This window comes from Microchirus variegatus (genome assembly GCF_963457635.1).
Source record: "Microchirus variegatus genome assembly, chromosome: 10".
NCBI classification, from domain to species: Eukaryota; Metazoa; Chordata; class Actinopteri; order Pleuronectiformes; family Soleidae; genus Microchirus; species Microchirus variegatus.
In genome coordinates this window covers 7,964,873-7,983,997 of record NC_139811.1, presented here as the reverse complement: position 1 = coordinate 7,983,997, position 19,125 = coordinate 7,964,873, and the positions used below count along the sequence as shown (strand labels likewise).

General features: G+C 41.5%; 2 protein-coding genes across 2 annotated transcripts in view; one reads left to right on the top strand and one right to left on the bottom strand.

Annotated features, from left to right (window-relative positions):
* The window catches only part of ntn1b (netrin 1b), a gene marked incomplete at both ends in the record, with an annotated part of 56,750 nt that extends 49,909 nt beyond the window's left edge, over positions 1 to 6,841 (bottom strand). Inside the window, one exon of the mRNA XM_083896126.1 lies at positions 5,827 to 6,841. Coding sequence (XP_083752252.1) covers positions 5,827 to 6,841 — 1,015 coding nt within the window. The remainder of the gene's footprint in view (positions 1 to 5,826) is intronic.
* A 4,292-nt stretch (positions 6,842 to 11,133) lies between these two features.
* Positions 11,134 to 18,721, top strand: LOC310932770 (phosphoinositide 3-kinase regulatory subunit 5-like; the record flags this gene model as incomplete). The annotated part of the gene is made up of 17 exons (XM_083896123.1): positions 11,134 to 11,233; positions 12,042 to 12,142; positions 12,238 to 12,306; positions 12,391 to 12,529; positions 12,917 to 12,986; positions 13,084 to 13,261; positions 13,347 to 13,500; positions 13,673 to 13,741; positions 13,829 to 14,697; positions 15,506 to 15,631; positions 16,139 to 16,270; positions 16,505 to 16,598; positions 16,709 to 16,785; positions 17,290 to 17,389; positions 17,476 to 17,558; positions 17,661 to 17,782; positions 18,574 to 18,721. 17 exons carry the CDS (start codon positions 11,134 to 11,136, stop codon positions 18,719 to 18,721), a joined length of 2,631 nt encoding a protein of 876 aa, XP_083752249.1.
* Positions 18,722 to 19,125: the final 404 nt, after the last annotated feature.

Sequence of the window (19,125 nt, the reverse complement as noted above, 5' to 3'; positions counted from 1 at the left end):
TGGTTAAACTAAAAGCCTCATCGACTTTAATAATACAATACGCCTTTGTTAAAATCATAATAAAACATGAAACCCGTACAGCTCCAGAGACACTTATTTACTCTTCTACCACAGCTAACGAAGCGCGGGCCGCATGACGTCGTCGAGCCACTGCCAGTTTGGTGGCCAACAAAGAGGGAAAAAGTGATGAAGATATGACATCTCCTGCCTCGTCCAGCTGTTTTTATGATGTTTAATGAAAACAATTATGGCAATTATGCAAAATAATTGCTGTAAGAACAAATAATTGTGATCAGATTAAGTCGTGACAGGCCAAGTCTCTTCAGTGAAGCAGAGGCTTCTGTGAACTTACACATGCATCATGATGTCATCGCTGAGTGACTTTAAACGCTCATTTTTTTGCTTTTTAAATTCCATTTTCCAGTGTTACGAATTTGTTATATTTACCAAATAAATTCAAATGCACAGACGTATTACACAATATAAGCAGACTTGATCTAGTGACTTCACAAATTCTCCTAATTTATTTATGTAGTATCAAATAAACCCCAGTAGGATACGATATATATACAGTAAAGTCCAACTGTCTGAGATAATTTTACCAGGACGAGACAACGGTGTGTGTGTGTGTGTGTGTATATGCGTGTGTGTGTGAAGAAAATCTATGACATCATCCTTTACAGACATTCCTCTGGCCTGTCACATGGGCCGCTGCCCGTGGAGTCCAAATGAGATCCAGATGGTGAGCAGGCCTTGCCCAACCTGGCAACCCCTGGGAAGCCTGGCAAAGCGCGGTCGTCGTTGTCGTCGTCGTCGTCAGCAGCAGAAACAGTGTCAATGGTCCCAGTCAGCCACACACACACGGACACACACACACAGAGAGCGGATTCGCATGTAAACCGTTGTGCGGCTGACCGCTGATCTCAGATGTGGAGCGGCTGTGTTTGAACAGAACATGGTGAATGCGGTGCTCTTGTATGTGAAGGGCCCGGTTCTCCTCCTGACGACGCTAATTTGTTTTTTTTGCCTCGACCGATCCTCACCGTAGATTACTCCTCGTACAGTAGCTGTCATTTCTCTGCTCTGAATGCGAGCCACTGAATGCTGCAGGGTTCCTTCGGGATTCCCGACACAAATTTTGTGGGATTGGCCCGTACTGAGATGGCTGTGGGCAGGAGTGGGCAGACAAACACAGACAGTGTGAGTCCCACTGAGGTTGAACGGAGTGTTGAGAAGAAGATTCGACACCAGCCGACTTTAGAAATACTGAGTCTGACGTGCAGTATGTAGAGACTTCAGCAGTTATTTGTCGTGTGTGGAAACAACTTGCTTATAGAGCTGCAACGAACGATTATTTTAGTAATCGATTAATCTGTCGATTGAATCGTTTGGTCCATAAAATGTCAGATAATGTTAAAAATACGTTGATTGTCAAACCTGGAAATGACGATGTTTTCGAATGTCTTGTTTTTGTCCACAAACCAAAATGATTCAGTTTTTTTATGATTTCTTTGTTATGTGGAGCAAAGAAAAGAATCACATTTAAGAAGCTAAAACAGTCAGAAATCTTGTTTCTTCAAACCGATTATGAAAATAGTTGACGATTAATTTAGTAATCGATTCATCGTTTCAGCTCTACTTGCTTATTACGTAGCAAACAGGAGTGACCAGGACTGTGAAAAGTAAAAGTCTGATTTCAGTCAGACTAAGACAATAATTCGGTTTTCTTTATGTCATGTAAACACGTTAGTTTGACTTAAATCGAGTTAGCCTCAGATGGACTAACACACCCGGATAATGCGTTTCATAGTCTGATTATTCCTGCATATTTAGTCGGACTGGAGTCAGACTTGGTGTTTCCTCTCTGGTCTTTGACCCAGAAGTAGAAGAAGAGGACGTATAAAGTTGCACTACTGGTAGTGTAAAAGAACAAACAATGTGATGTCGTTGGCGTTAGCGAAAACTACGGAGAAGAAGCTACTTTTAGACTGATGTACAACAGCATGATCCATCTTCTCTGTCAACAGGAAACTGATTCAATACCCACTAAGCTTATATGTGACCCGTCAAACGTACACGGCCAATACAGCTGTCCGATTGCCTGTCTTAGTCAGACTATGGCTTTAGCTCCATTAAACTGTGCATGTAAACGTCCTGACTGAGCAAACTGAGTGAAAGCTGATGGATATAAAGCTAATTATACCACATGTTTCTTTAAAGATAAATAGTTAAAAACACTGAGGTAACAAATCAGAACACATTTATTTAATGAAATATCGTCACAAATGTAATTTTGACATAATCACTTGACTTCAATAGCATCCAATTAAAAGATAATTCCATGATTAACTTGTGGAACATGAGTGGATGATTGGCGGTTTTTATTTGAAAATGATTGTGCGCTGATGCATTGAGACATTCCGTTTCTTTCTGGAAACAAGCCCTCTTAAATATTACAAATTTCAACATAAATCTGCCAAATTGATCCTAACGTGCACAATTGTGCTTCAAAATCGCTCTTTAACCATATTTATGACCAGACCTTTCTGATTATTTATATTCGTATTCTCTTTTTGTGTTTTAGTGCAGTTGCAGAGAGCACCTGTTTGTGCTGTTGCACTCTGGGATCAGAGCCAGCAGGTCACTGTTTTTTACAACCATATCCTATAATTCAGCTACAGTGAGTGTGCAGTGAACATCGTCCTGGTGTAATAAATATGAAATACTTTGAGTCGTACCTGACTTTGTGATGCACAGATTCTCTCAAAAATAGTTCTCAGATATCGGAAAAAAATCGAAAAAAATAACTAAACTGGACAAGTGCAGAATTACATGTATGAGTGACTGAGGCGACAAGGAAAGGAGAGGAAAGAGGAGGCGAGGCTCTGACTGTCAGGGGTCAGTGCTACGGTGAACATGGAGAGAATATGAAGCAGCTGCTGGGACAGGAGAGTGTGTGTGTGTGTGTGTGTGTGTGTGTGTGTGTGTGTGTGTGTGTGTGTGTGTGTGTGTGTGTGTGTGTGTGTGTGTGTGTGTGTGTGTGTGTGTGTGTGTGTGTGTGTGTGTGTGTGTGTGTGTGTGTGTGTGTCTGTCTGTCTGTCTGTCTGTCTGTCTGTCTGTCTGTCTGTCTGTCTGTCTGTCTGTCTGTCTGTCTGTCTGTCTGTCTGTCTGTCTGTCTGTCTGTCTGTCTGTTCAAATATACTTCAAAAAATACTTCAAAAATACTTCAAATATGGAGTAAAAAAATGTGTGCAAATATAATTATACAAATAATGATAATAATAACACTATTCTTTAATTAATAGTTACAGTCACTGAACGCAAATAAATAACTAAGGACACTGACACTGAAGGAGTCTATTCCACAGTGAGGAGACTCCTTCAGTGTCTATTTTTAAATAAATCACTTTCAGTCTCACTTTCACACATTTTCATATGTTTCTCCGTCTGCTTTCTGGACGTGTATTCATCCCTCCCTCCCTAATAAACCAACTAAATATGCAGGAATTTTGGGGTCACCTATACAATTTGTTTGTGTTTTCCATTAAGAGTCACACTTTTATTCATCAAAATAGTTGCAAAATGAACAGGAAATTAGATTAGAAATAATGAAGTTAATTCAAAATAATAATTTTGCCCTTCAAACAAAACTGTTTTCAGCTGTGCTAACTACATTGCACAAGGGTTTTCTAATCATCCAATAGCCTTCTAACAAACACAATGTACCATTAGAACACTGGAAATGGGTCTCTATACACCTATGTACATATTTTATATATTATATATTGCAGCTAGAATAGTCATTTACCACATTAATAATGTAGAGAATGTATTTCTGGTTAATTTAATCTTATATTCATTGAAAAAAAATTGCTTTTCCTTCAAAAATAAGGACATTTCTAAGTGAGCCCAAACTTGTGAACAGTAGTGTAATACTTGAGGAATCCTCTCAGCTCAGGGTCTGTCCTGACCTGTTGATACGCCCCAGGTCAAAGGTCACCTGTACCACTCGTAGTTGCCCATCTGGCCCTGGTCTCATGTCTGTATGTAACTCAAATGCCTCTTGACAGGATGACGGCGACCCATGCACACAAAGTCTTCGGTAACTAACTTTGACTTAGTGAGTGAAACCATGCATTTCTGTCTCACTCTTCCTCCTAAAGTCCAAAGCCATGTTCAGACACAAACTTGTTTTCCACATTCTGCAGAGAGACATTGTCTGACTGAGATACGTTGACAACAGCAGCAGCAGCAGCAGAAGGACTTCCTCTCACTGTGGATTCACTCGCTCAAACGTGAACCAATCTCTGTGCGTGTCTGAAAATGAGCGTTAATGTCCCCGGAAACCCACACACATCATTATCGCCACGCATCAACGCGATACCAGGCCACACAGACTCCAGTGAAAGCGTCTCCTCCCCCCGCCTCCTCCTCCGGGGTCTTCTGCTTTTATGCTAAGGTGTCAGGCCGCCCTTATTATGTCCCCTTTGGAAAACATGCTCGGTCTGGCTTTTCTTGGGTTTTTATCTGATGACACCGCTCGCACAATGGGGGCGGGTCCCCCCCTGACAGCGAGATGGATGCCACAAGTGACGAGCTTTTGTTTTAGTAAAATACACTCACATGCTGGGGGCGAAAGGCAGAGGCCAAGGGGAACAAGTTGTTCACTTGTTTTCCGTTCGGTTGAACAAACCATGGCACTGTTGGGACTTGTTGCGTTTCCAGGTTTTCGCTTCTTTCGCTGTAGCAAATACTTTCACTCACACCGCTGCTACTACAATAAAAAACAACAAGCTCAGATTTTGGCTTGCAGTGACCTCGTGCTTTTGTCCTCCTCCCCTGAATGGGTTTAACTGGCTCTAAAGTGGCAGTTAACACTCAACGTGCCAAAAATGTCAATAAAACCACCCTAATCGCCCGTCCGATCTGCAGCAGCACCTGCTTATGGAAACACAACACGCCCCTGCCGTCTATCTCTGTGGCTGCAATACTTCCTCTGCTGTTAAAGTGCGACTACAGTGGGGAAGCACAGGTCAAAAACACAAGTATGCATTAGCACAGGGGCACACTATGTTGGCTGGAATGACTTCCTGTCCTTTTTTTCCTCTCTATTTAGGAGATTATTGTGACTTTTGATTAAAAAAGAAAGAAAGAAGAGTCAATGAAATACAGAAATAATGCTTCTGAAATGTAAATACTGAAGGAATACGGCACAGTGTCTTCAGTCAAAAGGCCAGGCCTGTTCGGGTAAAACTGAATGGCTGAATTTAACAATGCATTTACATGCTCTTTTGTTTATTATGGATCAAAATTATACTGCATTCATTTACATCTACAACCAGTTTATTTAAATAATGTCTCACTTGTTTTCTCTGCCTCTGTCCACAGTAGTTAATGCATTTTAAAATGTACAAAAATGTTATTAAATTGTATTCATTATTTAATATTTGCTGGTTGAGGCCTTCGTGTGTCAACAATGGAGTTAAATCCTTATATTTTACGCATCACCATGTGGCCAACAATATCAAAAATATTAATTTAGATTAAAGAAAGAAAAAATAAATTCAATAATATTATCTCATAAGATGACAGTTCCATCATAATATGCAATTAATAAATAAAAAAAAGTGTCAAATATTGAGGTTCATGTTAACCAATGACCGATGCGTAAAAGCTGTGCGTAAAAGTTGATTCCAGAGATAGTTAAAGGTTTTCAATATAACAATATCCGTATTATGTGAGGTGCGTGATGGTGTAATTTAGTGTGGTATTATTTGAATTGTTAAAACAACTGCACAGTGAAGGACAAAGCAGTGGAGAACTCACCCACGCACTCGTTGGCCTCTCTGGCTGTGGCGCGCTGCCACGGCCGGTCATAGTGGAAAGGCTTGCACCTGTCGCACTCGGGTCCCGCCGTGTTGTGCTTGCACTCGCACACCAGGTTCCCCTCCCGGTCCTTGACGCACTTCGACGCGTGGCCGTTGCACTTGCAGCGGCCGCCGACCTGCAGGTCCGACACCGCGTAAAAGTAGGAGTCGCGCGCCAGCTCCGAGTCGTCCTCGTTCTCGTCCCCGAAGGTGTGCAGGCGGCTGAAGATCACCTTGATGTCGGTGGCCGTCACCCAGTCCTGCAGCACCGGGGAGTTGTCGAAGTCGTGCGCCGACGGTCGTCCGTCCAGCGTGCTGAAGGCGATGAGTCCGCCGGTGAGCGGGTGCATGTCCGTGTGCGAGTCCGTGCAGATGGCCTCCTGCTCGTTCTGCTTGGTGATGGCCGCTTTATTCTGCCGGTTGTACATCTTCTTACACTGCGTGGAGTAATACTGGAACGGCACCCAGGATTTGCCGTAGTCCATGGACTTGTAGATGGCCATGGACTCAGGTCTGGGTGAGCAGAACTGCAGGCTCACGTAAGTCACCTCGAACTTTTTACCCAGGGACAGAGTGAGGGTGACGTTCTGCGGATACTGCACGTAGTTCTCAGACTGCCAGCAGGTCAGGTTGTGAGGGTTGTTCAGGTCGGTCAGGTACGCGGGAGGATGCGACTTCTTGGGGTCCCCCGCGTCGCACGTGTGACAGTCCCTGGACATGTCCTCTCCCTTCTCGGAGACCACGCAGTACCTGGAGGCCGGGTTGCCGCAGGTGCTGGACACGCGCACGTCCTTCCCGAACGCGGAGTTGACGAAGTCGGGGATGCACCTCCGCGGGTTCCCGTTCTCGTCGTAGCACGGGTCCGGAGGAGACGACTGCGCCGCGAACATGCTCAGCACGTATCCCGCAAAGACGCCTTTGGTGAGCGCAGAAAGTGTCACCACAGTGACGCAAACCTCCAAAATCCTCTGCATTGTAATCCGCAGCAGCAGCAGCAGCAGCAGCGCAGGGACTCTTAGTTAGGAAGACAAACACACAAACACACATAATCAGAATTAACAATAAAAAGATAAAGAAAGGGTGAAAGAAAAGTGATGCTCAGAGATCATGGAGCAATACATGTATGAAATGTTCTTACGAGGTAAAAAGCAAACTTCAGCCAGGACACTGTACCTCCAAATAAACTCCTCAGTCTGAATGTGGAGCACAACTACTGACAGTTTGGAGAGCGACCCTGTCCCGTTTACGCACCAACAACACACTCACACACAGACACACACACACACACAAACTGCTGCTATAGAACTTGAGCTTTCCTCCCCCTCTGCTTTGAAATCCCCATATAAATATAAGATGTGGCAAATGCCCAACTGGCTCTGCCTCCGTCTGTCTGTCTGTCTGTCTGTCACACCTCTGCCCACCTCTATCTCTGCCTCTAACATTCCCCTCTCTCTGCTGTTCAAGGAGGAAGAAGAAAAGGGGGTTCACTCACTCACTCACTCACTCACTCACTCACTCACTCACAGGAGAGGAGTCACAGGATGTTGTCTGTCTGTGCAGAGAGAGGCAGCAGCGACATCTTCTGGCACAACAGCTAAACTACATGCGTAAGTCTTGAGATTTGGACACACAAAGAGAGGGGAGTCAGGATGTGATGTGATGGGATATTATGAGTTATTTAAGTGTTGTGTAACTCTAACCATCATTTTTGCAGTTTCCTGGCAGATGACACAAGAACAGTTTTATAGGGGAGTGCATCATATATATATATATAAAGGCAAGTTCTTGTTTATCTACACAGTGTGCATATTTTTAAATGTTGAATCTACAGTTTGTCTCTTACTTTATATTCACCAGGAATACATTATTCGCTATGAGCTAATATGAGTATTTATTCCCTTTAATGTGAGAATAGTATTCCAGATTCATAACATTAACATTATTTCTAAAAGGAACTGTTTTTCACCTGAACCCTCATAATTGATTATATATATATGTATATATATACGTATGTATATACATATATATATATATATATGTTTATATGGGTATATATGTATGTATATATGTATATATATGTATGTGTATATATGTGTATATCATGTACTGTATGTATACATATATGTATTTATATATGTATACATAGATGTATGTATATATATGTGTACATATATCATGTATGTATATGTATATATGTATATTTCTGTATATATACATATATGTCTATATATGTATCTATATATGATATATGTTTTCCTAACTTACAGCAAATTGCTCTTATTGTTGCTGTTCATTGTTATATAATTAGTACATTTTACCCCTTTGAAAACAAGATGATTCAACTCAAGGGGTTTATTTTAATTTTATTTTTACCCCTTTTACATTCATTGTGAACTAGTCAAACATTTACAACGATAATAAAATATGAAACAGATATATCGACAACATGGATCCATACATACAGTACAATATAGGGCTTCATATCCTCCATTTAATTTTCCAGTCACATTCTGTCCCCAAACAATGTCATAAAATTAATTTATAACATGATATTATGAGATGATAAAGAAGTCAAATGTAGTCCTGGAGAGGTGAGATTTGTCATGTCAGTGACTCCTCCCACTTTCCTCATCTGCATCTCTGCCATTTAAACCACCTCAGCATTAAGACTCAGTTCAGTTCCTGTTTTGCAGAACACTCCTCTCTGTTGCGTCCGTCTGAGCAGCCCGAGGCTCTATTTTTGAAAAGCAGCCTCAGAGGAGGGAGGATGTCGTCGTCTCTGGATCATTTCCCTGCTCCACCTCAGAAGTGATCGCTCTCTGGGACGATAGAAGACTGGGACTGAGCACTGCAGCTAAAGGTAAGAGTTATGTCTCTTTGTATATCTGTATTTATATGTGTGTGTCTGATTTCTCTTTTAGTGTTTCTGCATATCTACAGTCTTCTCCATGCGTCTTTAATTGTTTAAATTACCTGCATCTTAAATACAAACAAAGCCACTGTGTGGCACAGCTTTCAATTAGATCTGCCTGCAAAAAAAGTCAACGTTAAGCTCTGCAAATTTCCTGTTCCCCTTCTGACAGCTGCTCACAGCTGATGTCACAACAGCTGCAGTCGGGAGCACACAGTATAGAAAACAGGGTTCTGTTGAAGTGTGTAGTCGCTCAGTGACACACGGCTCATCCTCGGCTTTTCCTCTATCTATATCTTTTCTCACGTGCAACTAAAACAGTGTCAAAGATGTGTGCTTTTGCACTGCAATGTACTGTAGGTTTGCATTGACACAGCAAGGCAGGGCAACACATTATTCTGCCTATAAACAATAGAGCAACACCTGCTTCCTCAGTGGACAATCGATGGGCTTGGTTTGCCGATTCCACTGCCAGCAGATAGGACTGAGAACGGAGCTGCTGCCTGTGTTTGTTGCCCAAAACATTTCCTGCATGTTCCTCCTTCATTATTCAGTCTATATTAGTTCATGAATGTCCTTTTCTTTCTTCAGTTACTGTGATTTATGTCTTTTCTCTTCTTTCTCTAGTTGCCAAATACCTGGATTAATCCTTCACTGTGGTGTATCACCCACAGATGGGGATGTAGCTCAGTGGTAGAGCGCATGCTTTGCATGTATGAGGCCCCGGGTTCAATCCCCGGCATCTCCACATCTTATTTAATGTTGATAATGACGATTACACAACACTTATTATGTAAGGTGTGTGTCAGTGTTCCCCCGAAGGATTAATGAAGTATTAATTTCACTCTAATATACAACACATGACAATATGGCAGCAAATTAAATGAAAATAACCCCCCTCCCTTGAAAGTGGATACAATGTGATGATAAGGGCTGATGTTTTTGCATATAATCACATGATAGTTTCTCAAAGTGCCTGGAGATAATGTGCGTGACGTGATTTGACTGATAAAAGAGTCCTTTATCAGTGCCGCGGGGGGCGAATTCCTTCTCTGCATTTAACCCATCCTCTACTAACTAACCTCCCTAGCATTATGTATCCACTCTGGAGGCCGTATGAGTAGGTAAAGTGTGACAAAATGATGTGTTTGTGGTCCTCCTCAGTCTAAGTACAGGAGCTAAAACACGTAACGTTGACTTCCCCGTTCATTGCTACGTCACATTGTCCAAATTCCTGGAATTGTTGTCTCGCGGAGCTCCGTTTTGACCCTAAAAAAACGCGTGAGTGCAGGCGAGGAAGTCCGCGAAGTGTTCTATTCTTGGAAGCTCAGTGCAGCACAGAGTTCTACACAAACTTCCAGCGTCAGAGGATTTACATTTTAAATTTAGGACACCAGGGAATTAGGACACCAGGGAACTAGGTTCACTTGGAGAAATAGGGAATAATGTGTCTACTTTAAGTGAACTTGTAGACTGATGAAGAAATCAGTTAGAGAGCTACAGAAAAGGTCAAAGGTTGGAGGTTAAAGAGTTAAAGATAAAGAGCGTTTATCTTCATCTCCCTGTAAGCCTTTTCCTGTTTTGATGGGCACATGTGACTCCAGATTTGTCCTTACAGACAAACATACATTATTCATGCTTGCATTGATACAGTACGTGTGCACATCGACTTCCTGTATCCCAAATATACTCAGGAATCCCATCTCACTATCGGTGGAATTTTGTCCAATTTCTGGACTCTGAAAGAAGTCTTACATATACAATCTCAAGCTTATCATGTATCTGTGTGGTCACTGTGGTTTTAAATGCGCCCTAACAACCCTTAAAAAAACACAAACAAACAGGATCTTGCCATACTTTATCGGATTTGTCCATCTTTTACTTTGAACGTGAACAGGTTTCGGCTTCATATGTATTTTAGAAAACCAAAGCATTTAAAACGGGAAGTTGTCCTTTAGTAATGATCGTTTCCATGTCAGCTCTGAGTCACAGAAACGTGGTGGCACCGGAGGGTTTGTTAGAAGAAGAAAAAAAGTAGAAGTTGTGGTGAGTGTTTTTGACCAGCTCACCTCCGGTCCACTCACACACAGTCGGTGACTCACTGGTTCTGGTAGGAAGTGGCAGAGTGAATATTCTCTGCCTGACGTCTTTGCGGTGTCTCTCTCTCTGTTTGTCTGATTGTCTCTGGATTGGGATTATTACAAAGTGGTGGCAGCAGCAGTAACAGGAAGTTTGGACTATAGTTCAGAAGCATGCATAATAATAATAATAATACAATAATAGGGTGCCATTCTTGTTCTTTCTTTATTTCGGGACTTCCTGCTGCTTTACCTCGTGTGTTTTGTCTGTCAGAGGATGGAGCAGAGCTCGTGCACGGAGGATCGTATCCAGCATGTCCTCGAGCGCTGCCTCTGTGACCTGGGCCTCAACAATCCTGACAAGCAGCTGTGGAACGGTACGAACCCATAATCTCTGACGACAGTGACATTATATTAAGAGTAAAGCACAGTTCATTTTAATTAAGGTTACACCATGCATCTTCAAAAATAAAGTAAATACAGATGAAATACCAGGTTTTCATCATTTTCACAGCAAAAATACTGTGTATATAATTACACTAAATGTGTATTATAATACTGCACTTTCACCGTAGGATAATGCATCATTTTGTAGTAAGTGCATCCTTTGCATGGCAGACATTTTGACACGATTTAACAGGAAACAAACAGGTGTGACAGAAACTGAGGAAGTCATTCATTTGATTATTTACACCTTTTTTTGGCTGCTGGTAGCTGTTTACTAGCACTTTAGAGTTATACCACATATATATATATATATTTATATATATTGCAATTTTCCTGTATAAATACATTCTCACTTAACTAATGGTAATTATGTCACATTATGTATATTTATTATGTGATTTGGCAGTATTTTCCTATATATACTATATTTAATATAACACTAGTTTCCTGTAATAACCACATGTTTAATAATCAAACAATAAAACATAAAATGACAGTAATATATTGTGAATTATCACAGTTAAAGCCAGAGAAATGATAATGGTGTACTTTTGTGTGATATATGAGCCCAAGAAGAGCGTTTACTTACTACAAGTTAAGTGTTAAGTGTTAAATGGTTGTAATGTGGGCTTTTACTTTTACTGCCCCGTCATCAGAATGAAACCTAAAAAAGGAGGAATCACAAGCGTTGCTTCAGCTGCTGTTGTGTGTTTGTTTTGTACGCGTGTCTGTCTGTAGCCGGGCTGTGCATGAACCGCTGGTGTTTGGAGGAACTCGTGAAGCGAGATCCGCACAACTTCCTCATCCTTCTGCAGAAAATACTGAGGAAAACAAAAGAGGTCAAGAGCTGAAACCCCCGACATCATTTTTCAAACCACTCAGGATGACAGAGTGTTTCACTTCAGGATTTGTTGTTGTTGTGGTTTTATTCCAGGTGCTGGAGCAGTGTCAGTATGAGCTGGTGGTGCCTCTCACTCTCCTCTTCTCTTCAACCCTTCTCAAAGTGAGTGGGTGATTTATGTAATTCTGACCATTTTTATTCTTCACTCACTCAAGTGTCTCTCCTCTCCTCTGTACCTGTTTCCAGGCTCCTTATGTGGCTCCAGACTGTGATGTTGTGTGGGACGCCTACCTGCTGTTCCACAGCTTCCTGTCCTGGCCTGAGCCCTGCTGCTCTGCTAGTAAACGCCTGATACAGATCATCCAGCAGGAGCTCAGAGCACCAGGTAATTTAGTTATTTCTATATATTTATGTATGTATGTGTGTATATATGTATATATGTATGTATGTGTGTATATATTTATATGTACCGGTATATATATGTATATATATATATATATATACACATACATATATCTAAATGGTAAATGGTAAACCGAAAATGTTTTATAAGCTTTATTTCAGCCTGCATCAAGATGTCTTTGCTTCACTTAAGAGAAGCTTTCATGCACATACACACCTTGACACACAGTATGTGTGAATGAGGCACTAAACGAAAGCTGGTTGAATTAGTTGTGGTGTTACATTTTAAAAATAGACTTGTTAAATACTAGTGTTCTTTTTCTTCTTCAGCCACTGTGACTGTAGTTGTTGTTTATTTTTGTATATGCAGGCATTTCATTTCAAAGGCTGGTGAGGACCGAGCAGGGACTTCCCCCTGACATTCACGCCTCTAAAACCATGTAAGTGATTCTAACTTCCTTAGTGAAGATTAAAAATCATAATAATGACTAAAGAAAGAAATAAAGATAAGATCTTTCTCTTGTGTGTCTTCATTAGGACAGTTCTCTTAGTGAGCTCAGATGAAGACGTCCCTCCAGAGGTCCAGTCTGTCTCTGAGCAGCTGAGCAGCTCTCAGTTCTCCAGCAGAGACGCCATCATCACCCTCATCCAGCACAGCTTTCAGGCCGTTCTCGGCACCAGACACGAGCTGCAGCCGCTGCTCGCCTCTCTGCAGGTGACTCATTTACACCACTCGGTACCACTTTTCTTTCTTAAGTTCATCTCTAAAAAAAATAATGCTTTTCCCTGTTCTTCTACAGACAAAGCAGCTGGAGGAGCTCCTGCAGGCAGTGACTGAAAGCATGGAGATAGCAGCCACCACAGGAGACGTGAGCACGGCGAGGCAGGCTCTACTGAGCAAAATGGAGAGGTTTAGAGAGAGTGTTTGTCCAGCTGAAGGCTGCTCAGACTCTGGTAAGACAAAAATAATTAATAATTATTATATTATAATTATTAGAGCCACACAGGAAAAAAAATATTTGAGTTCTGACTTTATTCTCAGAATTCTGACTCATAAAGAAAGACTAAGATGCACTTAGACTTAGAAAGACTTATTTTCTGTGTATGTGTCACTTCCTCTCTTTAGGCACCGTTGAGACTTTCACGCTGCCTCATCCCAAATGTCACACGTGTTCTTGGGAGAGCGACAATTTCGGTAATTAAATGAATTAACTTCACATCATTTGCATCAGAGAGCTGCCTTCAACTGTATTTAACCCGTTCCTTCTTTACATCCACGCAGACATTCTGAACGACATTCTCCTGAGTGAGTCAGACCTGGACTCACCCGAGGACTGTTTCCTCAAATCTGAAATAGATGAGGATGATTTTAATGACACCAGCGTGGACGAGGAGGACGAGCCGGCGGGAAACGACGCCCACCTCGATTTCCAAAACCACCGCATCTCGACGGCGTCCTCCTCCTCCAGGGACTCCACGTTCTCCAGCCACTCTCTTTCCTCCAGCTGGTCGGTGCCGTCCACCTCCTCAGGTGTGGAGAGTGACTTCAGCGAAGACACGGGACACGAGGACACAGAGGACGGACAGAACAGTCCGCCAAAGCCGAGAAAGAAGCCTAAAAAGAAGTCCAGGTCTCTGTTGGGCGTGGAGCGCTTCTCCATGCTTTTCAGAAACCCCCGCAGCCCGAGCATTTGCCGGCGCGCCCAGAGCATGGGTTATCGTAGTGATTCCCCCCAAGACTCTCAGAGAACTGGGACAGCACTCAAACACTCCAGGTCTCTGTCCAGACAGACTCATCCTCTACAGGGATCCACCACAACCGCGACTTTAGACCCTCTTTCCCCACAGAAGCACGTGTGTGTGCGCAGGAGGCCCATCCTGAGCTGTGGCGACGCAGACGGAGCAGAGCTGCCCACGCTGGTCAGAGTGGTGATATTTGGAGGAGACAAAGAGGCCGGCAGACTGGCCAGGGCCTACAGTGACCTGCAGCAGAAGGAGAGTAAATGTCAGAGGCTCACCAAGACCTGCAGACTGCAGTTTTACTTTGTGCCCACCAAAAGGAGAAGTGCAGGGAGTCCAGGAGGAGGAGGAGGAGGAAACACGCCCACTGAAGTCCAGACAGGAAGTTCAACCAAAGCTGCTGCATCTTTGGTGGGAGACAAAAAAAATCATATATGTATAGATATGTGTATGTGTGTGTGTGTGTATATGTGTGTATATGTACATACATGTATACACATATGTATATATGTACATATACATAATATGTATATGTACATATATGTATGTATAAATATGTGTGTATATACATATATATATACACATATATGTGTGTATATGTGTATATACACACATATGTGTGTATATGCATGTAACCACATATATGTATATGTATATATATACATATACACAAGGAGAGGAAGAGACAGTGAGACACAGGTGCATGTAATTAGGATCATAAAAATGTTCAGTCGATTAAAAATAGCACACAACACACACAAGCGGAAAACGTGACAGGATGTTGTGGATAAACACAGACCGCCAAAATAAAACAGGAAATAACTAAAAACTAGAGAGAAGAGAGCAAAGAAAAGAAACACGAGTATCCAGCGTGATATTAATATGAGCCACCGTCACATCACTTTCAATTAACAGTTAACGTGTGATTATGCTAACCCTTTATAAATGTTGTCCCTTAAATGTTAATTTACTATTTTTAGATCAGATATAAACCTTTAATTATACGCCACGTCATTAACGAAGGGCAAACTTAAGTCAGTCTTTTGTCATATTGCATATGAATTGAATTAATAAGTGGTTATTATGGTCTTTATTATCAAGTCTTTAATTACTTAATTTAACATGCTGTTAATAAATGGTCCAAAAAGTGTTGTGTATTCATTTATTATTACTGATCTCTGTATGATTTTTGACGACTATTTCATTCTTTACTCTCCAGGAGTGGAATGACTCTATGCTCAGTGACAGCAGCACACACATCGCTAAGATGTTGGGCATGATGGATCCGTGGTACGAGCGGAACGTCCTGAGTCTGCTCAGCCTGTCCTCTGACGTCCTCTGTCAGGTAAACGCTTCATAAAAAGGTGTTTTAACAGCCTTTTATTTCAAATAACAAAGTTGTGAATCATTTTTCAAACATGGATCTACTGGAAAGAGATGTTGTTTGTTCATAAATGTTGTAACCTGCACAAAGTTGCTCTTCATATATATATATATTCATATATTTATATTATACATTGGGGGGCTGTTTATTTACTCTTAAAGGATGATATACCAAAATTATCCATATATACAATATATATTTTGTATTTTCTATTTAAGAGTCCATTAAAAATTACTTGGATTTTGATATGAACACTTTCCTTAATTTGAGGCAAAAGAGTCACTTAGTTGTAATATGCAACTTCACCCCTAGATGTCACAAAATCCAACACACAGCTCCTTAAAGGGATTTAATCAGTCACTGTCTGTCTATAACAGCAGAAATATAAATGTGATTTTTCTGTTGAATGTGAAAACAGTTATAATTATACATTATTGTATGAAATCTTTGATTCTCTCTCTGACTCAGACTGCTTGTAAGGAAGGCTCTGTCTCTGACGGCAGTGCCAGCACGGAGCGACTCCCCCTGCTGGCCGACATGCTGCTGTATTACTGCCGGCATGCGGACCAGCCTGTTCTGGTGCAGCTGTACCAGGCCGAGGTCAGAGGAGCAGTTAACACACACACATTTATTTTTTTAAGGACCTTTTACATTGACTTCTATTCATTTGGGACAAACATTAGCTCTAATCTGAACCACAAACCACCAATGTCTAAATTTAAACCTTAACCACCATTCAAATTTGAGCTTTAAATGACAGCAGTTCCTCAGAAATTAAGTTTTGTCCGTGCTGACTCACTCGCTGAGTGAGTGTCTCGTCTTCTTCTTTCACAGATGACTTTAGCCGGCGGGGAGACGAGAAGGGAGGTGTTCATTCATTCACTGGAGCTCGGTCACTCTGCTGGAACCAGAGCTGTGAAAGCTTTGGGTGAGTGTCCCTGTCACAGACATACCCAGACAGCCACAACACACACACACACTCACGTGTGTATACACACACACACACACGGTGTAATGTGTGCTGCATTGTCTTTACAGGAGCTGCCAGTAAACGCTTTGGAATCGATGAAGAACGTCAGGCTGTTCCTTTAACGCTCAGTGTTGCCTACAACAAGGTATTGTTATCATCCACTAACACTAAGACATACACTACCGTTCAAAAGTTTGGGCTCACTTAGAAATGTCCTTATTTTTGAAGGAAAATCACTTTTTCTTCAATGAATATAACATTAAATGAATCAGAAATACACTCTATACATTGTTAATGTGGTAAACGACTATTCTAGCTGCAAACGTCTGGCCCAGTGTTCTACTGACAATCATTCAAGTCCCATTCCAAGTCACATAAATCACCTCATTAATATATTCATACAGTCATGTAATTAGCTGTATGAATATTTCCTGTTCATGAGTCACTGGGCCCACACTCTTGTTTCCTCCCACAGTCCAAAAACATGCAGATTTTAAGCAGATTAGGCAAATTGAACACTCTAAATTGACTCTGGAGGATAAAAAGCATGAATGAATGAGTCACTGAACAGGTGTACCTAATAAAGTGGTTGTTAACGAGTGTGTGTATGTGTGTAAAATCTGACCTACTTCTGAACACTCGTTTGCAGGTGGCTGTAAGTGGGAGGAGTCAGTGGACGGAGACGGAGCTCGTGTGCACATCAGTTAATTTATACAAAGCCTGCAGGAAGCCTGAGCATCTGTGGGACGGTGATTATCATCACCATGTTGTAATTTTTATTGATGTTTTTTGCTTGTATTGTGGTTGCTAAGTTACTTTAATGGTGTTTGTCCAGATTCAAGAATAGAAAGTCTGCAGCTGACGATCACTGAGGTTCTTAAGAGGAACTGCTCCAAATCGAAAAAGTGCAACAATCAGGTGATTTGTGTTTTTTTTTTGTGTGTGGTTTTTTAAAACACAGTCCAAACTAATCTCATTCACACGTTCACCTCTCTGCTCCCTCCACATGACACATGGCAGCATATCTCGATATCAGAGGTGAAGGTGGACAGGGTGGAGGTGATCAGCGCAGACGACGATGGGACAACCTTCGCCGTGTGTCTGGATCAGGACGAGAGGAAGTTCATCCAGAGTGTGACCAGGTACGATGCAGTGTCAGATCAAGACTGTAACAGTCATAAAAAGTGTGTCATAATAGATATAAAAGTATATTTTTGTTTTCCGAAAACAAACCTATGTCAGGCAATACTATCAGCCCTGACTGAGGGAGTGCTTGTGTGTATACATCAAGCGTTTATACTGTTAAAAACAACTTTTTTTGAGTGGTAGAATTCACTTGTAAAACTTTTATGGCCACTTCTTTGTGTTTTCAGTCATATTGCAACCAGTTTGCAGCCGTGTGGCTTTATTAAATATTGCTGTTGCCTCCAACACTCTTAGAAATAAAAGTGCTAAGAAGAACCATAAGGTTCTTCGGCTTGTCCTCATAAGAGAACCCTTTTTGGTTCTTCAGGAAAGGACTGGAACCATTAGTGTTACCAAGAACCCTTGAAAACCCCTTTCTACGGGAAAGGGTTTTTCAGAAGAAAATGGCTCCAGGTAGAACCTCAGCCCTTGTAGAAGAACCCTTTTGGAACCCTTATTTCTAACAGTGAACTGCATAAAACAAAGAGAGTCATGTGGTCTTCATCAGCATTGTGTCAACTCATTTGACAGTGGTTTGATTTTAACATTTAAAAGTTGCACTATAGAATAAAATAGTTTTACTCTCCTTTCTTTTTTGTTCAAGTCCTTTTTAACGCCACTAACCAACAGAAAGAGTTGAAATATAATCCATTTATTCCACCTCAGTACCTCTAATCTGCATTGTGAGTAAAATACCGTATCACACACACAAACACGCTGTGATGCTACTCCTCGTCTGTCTGTGCAGGTGTGAGGTGTCTCTGTGCTGTAAACCTGGAGGCAACTCCGACTGGAAATCCTACAAACCTTTACCGGGCCAAGTTCAGCCTCTGCACCCGTCCTACTGCTCTCTGCTCTGCCTGCCCATCACCTCGTTCTCTGCTTCGTATCCCTGACACTCTCCTGACATCCTGCACAGTTTATATACACACATGTTTATATAAATATATATAGAGCAATAAAATATGAAAACATATGTAGATATACACTACCGTTCAAAAGTTTGGGCTCACCTATACAATTTTGTTGTGTTTTCCATTAAAAGTCACACTTTTATTCATCAAAAGAGTTGCAATATGAATAGAAAATGTAGTCAAGACATTGACAAGATTAGAAATAATTATTTTTATTCAAAATAATAATTGTTGTCCTTTCGTCAAAGAAACAGCAAAACTGTTTTCAGCTGTGCTAACATCATTGCACAAGGGTTTTCAAGGGTTTTCTAATCATCCAATAGTCTTCTAATGTGATTACCAAACACAATGTACCATTAGAACACTGGAAATGGGCCTCTATACAC